At 36.0% G+C, this 15,580-nt stretch overlaps 1 protein-coding gene across 4 annotated transcripts in view; it reads right to left on the bottom strand.

Annotated features, from left to right (window-relative positions):
* Window positions 1-15,580, bottom strand: part of LOC106056019 (uncharacterized) — a 45,816-nt gene that overhangs the window by 14,284 nt on the left and 15,952 nt on the right. For all 4 annotated transcript variants that reach the window (XM_056017717.1, XM_056017718.1, XM_056017720.1 and 1 more), the window contains 7 exons: window positions 12,395-12,567; window positions 11,087-11,223; window positions 8,155-8,250; window positions 7,019-7,235; window positions 2,570-2,687; window positions 492-545; window positions 209-343 (listed from right to left, as the gene is read on the bottom strand). In XM_056017717.1, the coding sequence (XP_055873692.1) occupies window positions 209-343; window positions 492-545; window positions 2,570-2,687; window positions 7,019-7,235; window positions 8,155-8,250; window positions 11,087-11,223; window positions 12,395-12,567 (930 nt within the window). The remainder of the gene's footprint in view (window positions 1-208; window positions 344-491; window positions 546-2,569; window positions 2,688-7,018; window positions 7,236-8,154; window positions 8,251-11,086; window positions 11,224-12,394; window positions 12,568-15,580) is intronic.

Genomic DNA, 15,580 nt, shown 5'->3' with positions numbered 1-15,580 from the left:
TCACATCTTGGGCTGCGTATCCACGGGAAATACTATATTCTTTACTAATGCTCAGACTCAAAGATAAGCCTTATTATATATAGATCAGTTATAGTTATATAGTACAGATAGATGAGATTGGACCAAAAGCGCTCTGAGCATGCTATAAGCATGAAAGTAGCGCTATATAAAAGCTATAATAATAAATAGATACATGAGCCCAACTTACTGTACTGACACTGTAATCCAAAGAAGTCAAAAACACATGACACGTTTTGTTTACAATCTCCGTTAGGCAAACAAGCCGAATCGTTACAGCGGCACATTTTCTCACAATGAGTTCCAAACCAGCCAGGCAGACAACCTTAGAATGTATTAGGGAGGTCTTTCTTAATTGCTTTAAACTTTAAATTATGACATGCAAATACATGCTGAAAGAAAATTTTAAAAAATACAATGACTGTATATCAATGATAAGTATTTTAACTCATATATTAGTTGTTGTGCCTTACCAGTCCCTGTGTCCAGCGCAGTATCTTCGTCTATTTTACCATCGTCGTCATCATCTTTATAACCAAAAAAAAAAAAAGTTTGAAACGAAAATTTACATCAGAATGTTTGTATCCAGGGGCGGAGTGGCTATATAGGCATTCGGGCAAATACCCGGTGTGCTGGTACCCAAATGGGTCTTTAGGACCACAGTAATCATCTTCTTTTTTTAAGTCACATCTGTAGTTTATAAGATAAGGGCGGCATGTAAAAGGTTGTATAGTATTCTCTTGTAAAAGGGGCCACTGAGTGACGTATTTAAAAAAAAATTCTTTTACAGACTCTACTAGGCCCTACTAATTTGATATAACACATTAACCGAAATAATGTAAGAGCCTACAAGATCAAGTAGTCTTCATCCTTTAGGGCCTTCACACTTAGCTATTAAAAGCAATATACGGCCTACAGGTACTGTTATTATAAGGATATAGTGTTCACTGTATGTATGTGTAAAACTATCGAAAAATGATCAAACTTCACATAAGGATTTTGAGAACAGGTAGACCTAGAATCAGATGCTCATTATATTTATTATATACATTTTATGGTCCGGATGGTATAGAAATGCCCGGGCCGCATTTGACACCCAGTCCGCCCTGTTTGTAAATCTCTCTCTCGTTCTCTCTCTCTCTCTCTCTCTTTGTATATATATATATATATATATATATATATATATATATATATATATATATATATATATATATATATATATATACTCAGTGATGGATTGCCTAAATACTAATAAATTAATAATATACATCAAAATACCAAAAAAAAATTTCCCCACATTGGAAAAGGTGCCGGTACGTCGTACCGGTGCGTACCGTCACAAAAAGCCCTGTATATATATATAACGTGGGGCGCGGTGGCTGAGTGGTTAAGCGCTCGGCTTCCGAACCTGGGGTCCTAAGTTCGAATCTCAGTGAAGGCTGGGATTTTGAATTTCGGTTTTTGTAGGCTGCCCCTGAGTCTACCCAACTCCAATGGGTATCTGACTTAAGTTGGGGAAAGTAAAGGCGGTTTGTCGTTGTGCTGGCCACATGACACCCTGCTCGTTAACCGTTGGCCATAGAAACAGATGACCTTAACATCATCTGACGTATATATCGCAAGGTCTGAAAGGGGAACTTTACTATATATATAACATTAAATTGATTTTTTTCTCTCTCACTCTCTCTAAAACTAACAATAAATACTCCCTATCTAGATCACCTAAGAAACACAGACACACTCCATAGCACAGACTTTTAAGCTTTTACCTACAACTGATTACAAGACAGACTAAAGTTTCTCTGGTAATATCAATACAATATCCCTATGTATTTGTCCAGTTGTCCAGTTGCATTATGTTTTCAATAGCCACGTACCAATAATTCGTATATCTTGTCCCCACAGTGCTCGGACTCGAGACAACTCGAGTGTCGCATCTGTTGCGTGGTCGAGAGGTCAAGTGCGCTTGAACTTGGCTTGGCTCGGCTACCTAGAAGGGGGCTCGAGGTTTGATACCCGACTCGGGCAGAGTTGTGTTTACTGAGCGCCTAAAGGCAGCACGGAAAACCTTCTCCTAGATACCCCCTCTCCCCCACTGGTCCACAAATGAGATTGGACCAAAAGCGCGCTGAGCATGCTATAAGCATGAAAGTAGCGCTATATAAAAGCTATAATAATAAAAAAGATGAAGGAGATTTTAACTCTTTCTCTCCGTAATTATTTCTGTTGTTTCCAATAGTATTATTCGTTTTACTCATTTGATTTAACGTCAATAGCTTTTTTTTTTTTTTGTTTATCATCAGAAAATGTTTTATTTGGTATTGAGATATAGTGTTACGTGTTTGCAGCAAAAAAATCGATTCACTTTAATGGAAATGAAATAAACGCTGGCTTCGACAATTAGGATGGAAAGAGTTAAAATATTTTTTTATCAAATTAGCTTAATCACAGCCTTCATCGTGTGCCATTTAAGTTAAAATGTATACAAATTTTGAAATAAAGCAACAACCTTTTTTTTTTAAATACCTTATTGCTTATGTTTTTGTTTTACCTTTAGCATTAAAGAGTTCCTCATCAATGTAGCCATCACAATCATTGTCCTTTTTGTCTCCCTTGGTTACGTTGCTAATAATACACCATGGAGTTGTCGTCGTTGTTGTTTTAGATGGCTTGTTAATAAATTGTACTTCATTATTTAAAAAAAAGACAGATTTTTCGATTCATTTAAAAAATTGGTTACCTTTTGTTTTACAGAGAGGAATGGAGAAAGATGGTTAACAATTCTTGTGTGGTGCCCCAAAGGTCCAACAGACTGAGGGATAGGCGAAAGTGAAGGTGAATGCCAATACACTACGTAATACAAAGACGCAGTGAGGCTAGTGGTAAAGCACTTGACTTTTGCAGAGAGGGTCTTGAAGTCTTGACTAGGATTTAATTTGGGGGGTCCACCCAACTCTAATGGGTACTTTACAATATTTTCGGGGGGGGGGGGGTGTGAGTGAAGGCTGTTGGTCGTTTCGCCAGACTTTGATAATATATAATATGTAGTTCGTCCATCGTGGTTCGATGGTGACCACTTTGTCATCCAGGGGGGCTGAGGGCTTTGCACTGGGGTTTTATGCCTCCTCGTGTGGCTGGTGAGACCTATGTGAGCCTGGAATGTTCGGCCGCACACTGACAATAATACGTTAGTCATTGATCATAGCAACAGAACCGGGTACCTAAAGCGCCAACTAAGGCCTGACTTTCAAACTCATCAAGGGATGAGCACCCTTAATAGACATCTTCCCACATGTTAAAGCTTCAGGCGATCTTTCCCTTTGACTCCACGATTTTGTGCATGGAGACGTAAGTGATACGTTCTTGGTTTATAATCTTATTAAGGTTTCGTTCACATTACGCAAATAAAGAAAAAGAAGGGAAAACGATATAAAGAAATGTAAGGTAAACATTATTAAATACAAATAGCTTGTGAAAGATTTGGACATAAATAGATCAAATAAGCGAGTGACGCCCGAATTTCTGATCGCGGGCCACATCTGGACCACATCTTATGCTGTTCTGCCCATACAAACGTCTTTCCACAGTCCCAATTCCTGTATTATTCATAGTTCAGACCAAGAGGATCAATCTTAAATTTATATTGTTTCATTCAGCGAACATGGACTGTAAGTTATAGGTTAGCTTTTTGAAAACAAATGGTTGTTGGATTTATGCGCAACTAACATTACCCAACGGCTTCGTCCTTTGATTTATTCCCTTGCTCTCTCTCTCTCTCTCTCTCTCTCTCTCTCTCTCTATATATATATATATATATATATATATATATATATATATGTGAGCGTGCGACCCCAGGTCTATTTGTTATCTATTTTTATCTGTATTTCGATCTGTTTACTTTATATAGGCCAGGCTAGAATAATTTAATTTAGTGTCTTTTCTTCTTGCATAGGTCAGTGCTGTGTGTTTGTAGTTTCCGCTATTTATAACTTCTGCTAGTTTTAGTCTTTTTCTGTTATTTGTGTTTTACTCGTAGAGGAAAAGTAGTTTTAAAAATAGTTAACTTGCCTTAGAGTTGTTGGCACTGTTTCCATTTCTTTGTCCCTGATTAGTTCTATGTATTTTTGTCTTTAGCGCTTAGGTTAGGTTAGTAGTTATTTTCTAATTTCAGTCTAAGTGTAAGTCTAGAAGCTGTATAGGGTCCCTGTACGAGTTTAGAACATAAATATCTTTCTTCTTCCTTTTTGTATTTTTGTAAGATTTAAATTTTAAGGTTCTCTTTTTTATGCTGTTTAATTTGGTATATAATGTTGTGTAGTCCGTGTCTTTAGTAATTTTCTAGATTTTATTATAGCGTACGGCTAGGTACAAATTAGGGGAATCAGTAGTCCAGTTTAGTTTTAGGTAATTAGCGTGACGTCATGCTCTCCGATATGTTCGCGCTGACCAGTTATAGCTAGCTCCGGAACCACGTTGAGCTCTCTTTTGTCTTGACCAGTGGTCAGTGCCGACAGTAGTGCCGGTGTAGAGTTAATTGTGTGTAGTGTAATTTCAGCTGGGACCGCCTGTAAGTCGAGAGAATGTTTTATTTCTTTTTCTTTTTATTTTATTAGCTTAGATTTATATTGATTATTTCTAGATTAATTGTTATAATCTAGATTAGGATGGATTGGGGCCGCACCCCAGTTCTGTCTAATTTCATTGGCCATTTTCTAGACTGTGCCGGAAACTCGTTAACCTGGGTGGCTTAACCCGCAGCCATCTTGAATTAATACATATATTTTTTTCTTTATTTCTTTATTTTATTTGTAAATTTTTTATTATCTTATATTCTTATGTATGATTATTTTTATTAGTGATTTTTTTGGTAGTTTCTGAAGCGTAGTTGGCAGATAATATTATTTTTAATTTTGTTGTACTTTTATGTACAAGATGGCGGCTGGCATAAGCCGGCTCATTAACCTAGATAGTAGATCTAATGTGTATTGTTGTGACTTTTATCTGATGTTGTCTAGATCTGTTTATTGTCTACCCAGCCTGTGTGGGTTGTGGCGTAGACTTGACCTAATTTCTGTGGCTTTTATTAGCTACATGGAGGCTAATTACTAATATGTAATTACCTCATGTCTCTAGGTCGGTTTGTGTACAAAACTTGGTCTAGTCTAGCTTTTTACTATTTTTTAACGTTTTTATGTATTGATTTTTGCAGGCTATCCTTACTGCAGTACTGCTGTTGTTAGTCTACTGTCTGTAGGCTGTTGTTAGTCTACTGCCTGTAGGCTGTTGTTAGTCTACTGCCTGTAGGCTGTTGTTAGTCTACTGCCTGTAGGCTGTTGTTAGTCTACTGCCTGTAGGCTGTTGTTAGTCTGCCATTAGTCTGCCATTAGTCTGCCATCGCCTCCCTGTACCTTTTTTTGTTATATTTTATTAATTCTAAGCTTAGGTCTTGGGTAGTTATAGTTAGATAGTTGGTTTGGTTAGTCTGTTAGTGTTTGTAGATTTAGAGGGTTTTAGTTAGATGCTGAGTTCAGTTGTAGTGTTAGTGTAGCTCTATATGTTATATTTTATTATTGATTTATTTGTGTATGTAAATAAAGTTTCTTTTGTTTTATTTATCCTAAAGTAAAAGTTTCGTTATTGCTTTCTTTTAGTTAGCTAGATTAGTTTAGTTTAGTTTAATTGTGCTGTCTGGTTGCTTAGGCGACTCTAGCCCCTTGGTCGCAGACCGAGGTGCACAGATTGGGCCCACCCAGTAGAGCTACCACCTGCCTACTGTTACAAATGAATTTAATGTTGAGCAGCAGAAGAGAATAGGCCACCACAGCTCGCGCCTGCCTGACCTGCTCACATATATATATATGGTCTGGAGGAAGAACTTTCAAACCGAACAGTGCCCTGCATATTTTCGCGAAAAGCTGACACTAGTTTTTCTTAACTTATTTGGGCAGCCGATTCTCTCTAGTACAGCAAACAGACCGCTTCTGCTGACAAGGTCAAGGGCCTTGGTTAAAATCAATAAATGCTATGAAGATGGGCTGCTTTTGTTCTCTGCTCTTCTCCTGTAGCTGCCGCAGAGAGAAAATCATATCTGTTGTAGTTCTACCTGCCCTAAAGCCACACTGTGACTCTGGATAAACACGTTCTGCCAGGATCTGTAATCGCTTTAGTAATACTCTAGCAAAAGCCTTTCCGACTATGCTAGGCAGTATGTTCACTTTATAATTGTTACAATCAGAGCGGTCGCCTTTATTTTTATAAATTTTAACTATGTTGGAGTCTTTCAATTCCTGGGGGACCATTCCTTGTTCCCAGCACAAGCTTAGCAGTTTGTCATGGAATAGCCAAGACATAACCGAAACAAAGGTAACCAATTAGTCAATCTAAGACTTCTAAATTTTTTATTTTTTTTTCTAAGCTTATACCAATTCACTCTGTCTATCTGACTGTCTGGTCAAAGGTTTGTACACGTTTTTACATAATTTTACATAACTGTCTTTTGTACTGACAACTGAATAATTAATTTTTAAAATTGGCAAATCAATAAGTTAATTAACTATTGGTAATTGATTATTTTTGTTTTGTATCTTGAAAAAGGGAAATAAATAGTACTTGACAGATGTGGTGGTATAAGTTGAATTGGTCCCCTTGATGACTCTTGGGTTGTGCCTTTAAAAAACGATCACGTGAACCGCCAAGGTAACCCCCCCCCTTCTTCCCTCCCCTTTCTTCCCAACTGGTCCAGACAAATGATAGGATCATAGCGCATTGAGAAAGCTAAGAGCTAAACAAATACAAATTGGTACAAATATTTCTAATTGCACACCTGTGATGACTAGAGCAATAGTTTATATAGTAATAAAACTAATCGAATATAGTTCAGACTTTTATGCATGTGCTACTGTTTACAGTTTATTTATTTTTTTTTTTTTAAAGAATTTTATATGTTTTTTTCTTGGTTTTCTTACTTTGCTTGCATAAAAAGTGTGTTTTGTCAACTTACCTTGGTCGTTGATAAGGAGCTTCTATAGTTGAAGTCTTTACCGGTATTTCCCAATGCGATCGGTGAGGCAAAGCTTCCGTCGCTTGTCTCACCGTAGAAGTATAACCCGAACGGAGTCTCACTAACACTGTAGATCTCGTATTCCAGATTCTCGGGTAATTCGTAGCAGAAGATAAAAAGGAGTTCGTAGTTCACTTGGTACTCTAGTCTCGTAGCGCTTAACAAAAGACAAGTGATAAAACTACGTGCGCGGAGATATATGGATCAATATGTCTGTTAAGTAGACTTTTTTTGGTGACAAAAAGTAGCTTTAAAAAATGGTAACGTATCTGTGTATGTTGGAATGCTTGCAAATAAGTAAGAGAGAGAAAGAGAAGGAGAGAGAAAGAGAGAGAGAGAGCGAGCGAGAGAGACATCAAAAAAAAAAGATAAAATAATTTTCCCATTTTTTTAAAGTAACGTCTGCAATCTATAATATAAGATAAGAAGATAAGTCTAGCTTCAAATTCTAACTCCTATCTATGTGCTTATTTGTGCGATAAGTCTAGTTTGAAATTCTAACCCTATCAATATTCTTATTTGTGCGATAAGTGTAGTTTGAAATTCTAAACCCTATCAATATTCTTATTTGTGCGATAAGTCTAGTTTGAAATTCTAAACCCTATCAATGTTCTTATTTGTGCGATAAGTCTAGTTTGAAATTCTAAGCCCTATCCATGTTCTTATTTGTGCGATAAGTCTAGTTTGAAATTCTAAGCCCTATCAATGTTCTTATTTGTGCGATAAGTCTAGTTTGAAATTCTAAGCCCTATCAATGTTCTTATTTGTGCGATAAGTCTAGTTTGAAATTCTAAACCCTATCAATGTTCTTATTTGTGCGATAAGTCTAGTTTGAAATTCTAAGCCCTACCAATGTTCTTATTTGTGCGATAAGTCTAGTTTAAAATTCTAAGCCCTATCAATGTTCTTATTTGTGCGATAAGTCTAGTTTGAAATTCTAAATCTTAAGTAGAACCTAGGTGTTTGTAAGTGAATAAAAGAAGAAATAGTTGTCGCATATGAACGACATACGAAATGGCTGGGAAGGGTGTTTCAATAAAAGCAGTGGTTGAAAAAGTAGGACTCATTCATCTTACCTAAGCGATTCATTAGTACCTTCTATCATAATGTCGTCGAATCCTTTAGTATTGATCACGATTAAAAATGCTGTGTCATTAGTATTATCGTGCAACCTGGTGTAAAATTGAACAACTAAATTAAAAAAAAAAAGTACCTTTAAATTACTCCTCGTTCCTGCATAGTCTGCGCTTCGCCCTATCAGAGTTCTATTACTTCCTTGCAATTTAATACAATAGGTTTAGACTAAATCAGTGTTTCCCGAACTGTATTCCGTGGAACCCTGGTAATCCGCGTGGCCTAAATAGGTGTTCCATGAGGTACTAGGCAAATTAACTAGTAGGCCTGTACGGCTGTACGTGAGTTAATATCTTTTTAATTACTCAGAATGTCCAAAGTGTTTCGTTAATCAAAAAGTTTGGGAAACACTTGACGAAGACATACGAATCCTTATTTAGTAATAATAGTCTAAGCCTTATACATTAACTTATACACCGCATTAGTTGTCATTATAACCATAAAAATTCTCATAAACTCAAATGAATCCTATACATTGTATAGCTATCGTATTTAAATCATGCTCATTGCTATCCTCTAAACGTCCTATGCCATCCACGAGCTAAGACGTATAATAATAATAATTTTATAAGAAACGACTGAAAGTATCAGGTTTTGTTTTTTATCTTATCTTTTTCAGACGATACTTCAAAATAAGTAGATAATTACGTCCTGCGCATTTTCATATGATAATTTAGTCATGTATGTTAATCTAGTCATGCATGTTAATCTAGTCATGCTTGTTAATCTAGTCGTGTATGTTAATCTAGTCATGCATGTTAGTCTAGTCATGCTTGTTAATCTAGTCAGGCATGTTAATCTAGTCATGTATGTTAATCTAGTCAGGCATGTTAATCTAGTCATGCTTGTTAATCTAGTCAGGCATGTTAATCTAGTCATGTATGTTAATCTAGTCATGCATGTTAATCTAGTCATGCTTGTTAATCTAGTCATGCTTGTTAATCTAGTCATGCATGTTAATCTAGTCATGCATGTTAATCTAGTCATGCTTGTTAATCTAGTCAGGCATGTTAATCTAGTCATGTATGTTAATCTAGTCATGCATGTTAATCTAGTCGTGTATGTTAATCTAGTCATGCATGTTAATCTAGTCATGCTTGTTAATCTAGTCAGGCATGTTAATCTAGTCATGTATGTTAATCTAGTCATGCATGTTAATCTAGTCATGCATGTTAGTCTAGTCATGCTTGTTAATCTAGTCATGCATGTTAATCTAGTCATGCTTGTTAATCTAGTCATGCATGTTAATCTAGTCGTGTATGTTAATCTAGTCATGCATGTTAATCTAGTCGTGTATGTTAATCTAGTCGTGTATGTTAATCTAGTCAGGCATGTTAATCTAGTCATGCTTGTTAATCTAGTCATGCATGTTAATCTAGTCAGGCATGTTAATCTAGTCATGCTTGTTAATCTAGTCAGGCATGTTAATCTAGTCAGGCATGTTAATCTAGTCATGCATGTTAATCTAGTCATGCATGTTAATCTAGTCATGCATGTTAATCTAGTCAAGCATGTTAATCTAGTCATGCTTGTTAATCTAGTCAGGCATGTTAATCTAGTCATGCTTGTTAATCTAGTCATGCATGTTAATCTAGTCATGCATGTTAATCTAGTCATGCTTGTTAATCTAGTCATGCATGTTAATCTAGTCATGCTTGTTAATCTAGTCAGGCATGTAAATCTAGTCATGCTTGTTAATCTAGTCATGCATGTTAATCTAGTCATGTATGTTAATCTAGTCAGGCATGTTACTCTAGTTAGGCATGTTAATCTAGTCAGGAATGTTAATCTAGTCATGCTTGTTAATCTAGTCAGGCATGTTAATCTAGTCATGTATGTTAATCTAGTCAGGCATGTTAATCTAGTCAGGCATGTTAATCTAGTCATGCATGTTAATCTAGTCATGCTTGTTAATCTAGTCAGGCATGTTAATCTAGTCAGGCATGTTAATCAATGGCTCAAATTCTTGTTTCCTATGTAACAAATGTGGTAATTAGTGGCAACTAAGCCACATGTTAATATTCTGCCGTTGAAGCACTTAAATTCCGTCATTTGTTTTACTATAAATTACCTTGGGCTTCTTGTGTTATTCTTATGTTATTCTTATGTTATTATACTCACTTTTATTCCGTTAGTTCAGTGTTTCTCAAACATTATCTCTAGCAAACGCCTCGCACATTTCAGTATTTAGCGGAACACTTTGCTTAATTATTGTTTTTTTTTTGTGAGATTAATTGACGTGGTGGCCTACTAGTTCATTATTCCAGTAGTTCGATGAACACCTTTTCAAGCCTTGCGGAACACTAGGGTTCCCCGGAACACAGTTTGGGAAACACTGCGTTAGTTAAATGACTGCACAGTCATGTGATTCGGACAGTCGTGGCCATGTTCCGAGATTCGAACCTTTTTGTTTCCATCCCCTGCTATTTTGCAGAAGGTTTTGACTAAAGCCAGTGGCGTCACTAGGGGGTGAGGGGTGCGGTCCGCACCGGGTAAAAAACATTTTTAGAAAATATATTTTGACAAAATATATATATTTATATTTATATTTTTAATCTGTTGAAAACAACATTATTACCAAATTTTAGGAAATAAAAATTATTAATTAAAGGGACGTCGTTTCATCTTATAAATAGAACCTTTCCATCTTAGCAACAAGATCGATTCTAAATATTCTTTTAAAGAAAACATTTTGATGCCTCTAAAGTCTACTTCCAAAATGGACCTATTTCAACGGCTAACGTACGACCGTACTGTCGACGTAGATTTAGCGTGATCAGAACAAGCCCGATTGAAGACGCATTGCTAAAAACGAGGATGATCTTTGATATATAACTTGTATAAAAAACAACAACAACAAAAGATAAAACTTACTTTATGATATATTTTGTTAAAAATAGTTCTGAAGGAATGGCGGTATACATTGACCATGAGCGTTTATCCGGCCTTTCAATAAAAACTTGAACTTGTAAATGGGATTTCCCTTGAATGATCAAGCTATCGTTCTTGACCTATTTAGGACAGTTTTAATCTCTTTATCTATCTTTTAATCTATCTATCTATCTATCTATCTATTTATCTATCTATCTATCTATCTATCTATCTATCTATCTATCTATCTATCTGTCTCTGTCTGTCTGTCTGTCTGTCTGTCTGTCTGTCTGTCTGTCTGTCTGTCTGTCTGTCTGTCTATCTATCTATCTATCTATCTATCTATCTATCTATCTATCTATATATATATATATATATATATATATATATATCAATTAATTTTTCTCTTTCTCTTGCTCTCTATGTCTGTAGATATAGATTTTACTTTTACAGCTGGTCTTTTTTTTTTTACTAAGATTTTTACTAAGATTTTTCAACTCACTCTGTCTGTCTGTCCGTCTGGTAAAAGCTGTGTAAATGTTATATCTCCCACACCCAACCTCGGATCAAGCTCAAATTTCGCACCAGTATTTCTTTTACCTGACAACACAAGAATCAATAAAAAATAAATAAATAAAAAAACAAAAACAGTTAGCTAATAAGCTTTGAGCAATTAATTATTCACAGGTTTATTAACTAACTATCATTAACTATGCTGATTTAAAAAAAAAAACTCTTTATCTCCGTAATTATTTTCTCTTTTTGACAGAATTTTTAATATTTCACATTTGTTACCCTGTTATGATTAAACTTCAATAAGATTTTTGTTTGTAATCAGAAAACGTTACTTTTGGTATAAGATTAAAGGAGAATGCATGATCTTTTGATACATCACAAATTAAATCTTAAACATTAATTTAATTTAATGGGGTTAAATCAACGATGGTATCGTGAATTAGGAGAGAAAGAGTTAAATACCTATTTTTTATGTTCTGTTAATAAATGTCAGTGTGGGCGGGGGGGGGGGGGGCGAGGGGTAATCAGCATTACAAAAATTATTTTAAAAAAAGGGAACACATAGGTCAAAATTTTGGGAAACACTGCAAGGCTTAATCCATTGAACCGTTGGGGCACCACACAAGAACGGTCAACCATTTTTCTTCATTCCTCCCTGTCCTTTGCCTTGGATGGAATTTCCTTCAATGACAGGCCTGTAAATTCTTTGAGTTTGTCTTCCCATCGCTTTCTCTGTCTGCCTCTTCTTCTTTGTCCTGGTTTACTATAGATAAAAAACAACAAAACGTTACGTACCACCACAATGTGACTGGGATGGTCGAGGTACTGATTAGTCCTTCCGTGTTTTAAGCTTGTTATGTTGAAGACTCGAGAGAATGGAGAAAATACTACAACCGAGCAAGAGCCTTTTTCTGCACAGAATGTCACATACTCATGTTTCCGTAGAGAGAACATCGGTAATCCACTTTCTGGTAAACACAAAAAAAAAAACAAAAAAAAACAAAAACACATGCATAATAAAAACAAAAAACAAAACTTTTTAAAAAATAATTTTTATACTTATGGAGTGATTTGTACCCCGCCTTTCCCCTGAGAACAAAATCCTGGTTAAGAAAATGTATAAATCAGCTACACATTTCTAATGAGAGGCCTTTCGATCGAGGAAACAGTCTATTGCGCATACCGCACAACAAGATGGATTGGATTGGACCTGTCATACGAAATAGTCCTGTTCTCATCCCGCGAGGGCCATTAGAAGGATTGGGCCAGTATGTTTATTTCTAAGGGAATCTCTCTCTCTCTCTCTCAATATCTCTCTCAGTATCTCTCTCAATCTCTTTCTTTCTTTCTCTCTCTCTCTCTCAATCGCTCTCAATATCTCTCTCAGTATCTCTCTCAATCTTTTTCTTTCTTTCTCTCTCTCTCTCTCTCTCTCTCTCAATCGCTCTCTCTCTCTCTCAATATCTCTCTCAGTATCTCTCTTAATCTCTTTCTTTCTTTCTCTCTCTCTCTCTCTCAATCGCTCTCTCTCTCTCTCTCAATCTCTCTATCTCTCTCTCGTTCTCTCTCTCAACCTCTCTCTCTCTCTCAATTTCTTTCTCTCTCTCTCTCAATCTCTCTCTCTCTAAATCTCTCTCAATCTCTTTCTCTCTCTCTCTCTCTCTCTTAATCTCTCTCTAAATCTCTCTCTCTCTAAATATCTCTCTCTCAATCTCTTTCTCTATCTCTCTCTCCTTCTCTCTCTCTAAATCTCTCTCAATCTCTCTCTCTCTCTCAATTACATTTGTTCTAACAATTCATGTATTCGGTCGCTAAAGCATTAGGGAATCGTTTTCAGCAGAGAGGCCGTAGTTGAATAAACACTGAATGTGTGACATATCAAAGGGAAATAAATGAGTTTATTATAGATAGCAAAACGTAGACAAAGAGTTACCTGTATTGGAATTAATTTGTATATATCATGTCATTTATCTTAAGGCATTAACAAACACAATAATTTTTTACTTTAAATATAAACATTCTTTATGGAATTGTGATGAGATGTTTATTCATTAGCGTCACGTTTCGGTGCATTCATTTTGGCGCACTATACCCTGTGAGCTACTACTGAGCTCGGAGACACATTCGAAGCGCTAGGCAGTGGCGTAGCCAGGGTATTTGATGCCCTGTGCGGCAGTTCCTCATGAAGCGCTCCAAAAAAAAAGTTTAAAAACAGCGAAAAGCTACTAATTTCGAAATAAAGTGTATTCGTTATTTAAGAATCGCTATTTCGAAATAAATCGATTTTACAAGAAAGATGATACAATGGAATCCCACGTGCTTTCTCGCCGGCAAACTATCAATAATTTTATGAAAATAAGGTTTTCCACTAAGTCTTGTTTAATAGACAAAATTGCCAAATTAATGAGTCGTAAATTTGTCATCTTTGATTGTATTTCTTCATCAAAGTATGTTTTGAAAAACTTTGCTTGCATGTAGCCACACTTAACACAAGTAGCGAAATTCGGGGACTGACATTTTTTAAAATAAAATTCTAAATTCTAAAGCTTAATATATTCTTTTTTTTGGAATCTCGGAGACTTCTGGAGATACTGCAATAATTAGCCTACCTGAAGCCCCCAGACTAAATTCGTTTTTGTCTCTTTTCGCTGGGAGAACCATCGAGATTGATTTCTGAGGATTCAATAAATTCGTATTTATCCTGACGTTGTTCTTATGGGGTTATTATTTCATGAACAGTACGATCCAAGGATGGGTATTTCCATCAGTAGCTGTTTCTTCGTCTTTTTGGCCTGGAAATTTTTTTCTTGTAGCTAATTACGTATTTGATGGTGCTATGCATGACAATGTACCATACAATTTTGATCTAGATTTTAATATATATAATATAAAATACATAATCGATAAATATTTGATTTTATACTTTCTGTATATTTTTTTTGTTTTCGTGAGCACTTTGATTTAAATAAATTTGTTTGTATTTTGTTGGGACATGTACGTATTCGGTCTCTCATGAATGGATCGTACTTATTTAGTAATTTCACTCCAGGATATTTCTTTAATTTTGTACTGCCAATTCTTCTTCAACTCGTTTGCGGTTTTCACGGAGTGCAAAATTTTTCTGCGTGAAGTGAAAACGCATGATGTCCGAGATTATCTACAGATAATCTCTCCACATGTTCCCCTCTTGCTTATTTAAATCTTCAGCCTTGCTGTTTTTATTGTTGCACAAACTTCAAGTTCCCTCCAAGCAAGTGTTGTGTGGCTGAGAGGCTAAAACTGCTTGGTTACGGCTTGGCCACCTTATAAGGGGGCTTGAGTTCGAATTCCGACCATTATTAATTGGTAATTTAAAAAAAAAAAACAACTATGTCCATAGCCAGTGCATTGAGCAGTGAAGTAGCATCATGTAAGGCTTTAAAAAAAAGTGTAAAAGTGTGTTGCCTTCAGCGAGTTCAACAAATCTGGTAAAATTTACATTTAATTATATTTATAGAAAAAGATAAAACATAACATTCCCCCCCCCAAAAAAAAAGATAAATGTGTTTGTTTTTAATTATGTAATTACAATGTGTACTTAAACTGACAAAGTTTGTTCTCAGTTTGATGCTGCCCACCACTTAATGCCCGTGCAGCACGCATCATCCGCACATTGCTAGCTACGCCACTGGCCCTAGGACTAAGCCAACCCAAGAAGATCCTGATTACTTGTCAAACGGCATTACTGCTGAAGACCTACCATGTCGTCAAACGGCAGTACTGCTGAAGACCTACCATGTCGTCAAACGGCAGTACTGCTGAAGACCTACCATGTCGTCAAACTGCAGTACTGCTGAAGACCTACCATGTCGTCAAACATTTTTTCGGTTAAAGTTCACTGGTAAAGAGACTTCATGAATTTTTTTTTCATCTCAAAAGTCCCTAGATTTTTTGAGGCTTGGAGGCTGAGCGCTAAAGCTCTTAGCTTCCTGGTGTTTTGGG

The sequence above is a fragment of the Biomphalaria glabrata genome, chromosome 18 (assembly GCF_947242115.1).
Source record: "Biomphalaria glabrata chromosome 18, xgBioGlab47.1, whole genome shotgun sequence".
In the NCBI taxonomy this organism is placed as follows: Eukaryota; Metazoa; Mollusca; class Gastropoda; family Planorbidae; genus Biomphalaria; species Biomphalaria glabrata.
This window is presented reverse-complemented; position numbering and strand designations above follow the sequence as displayed.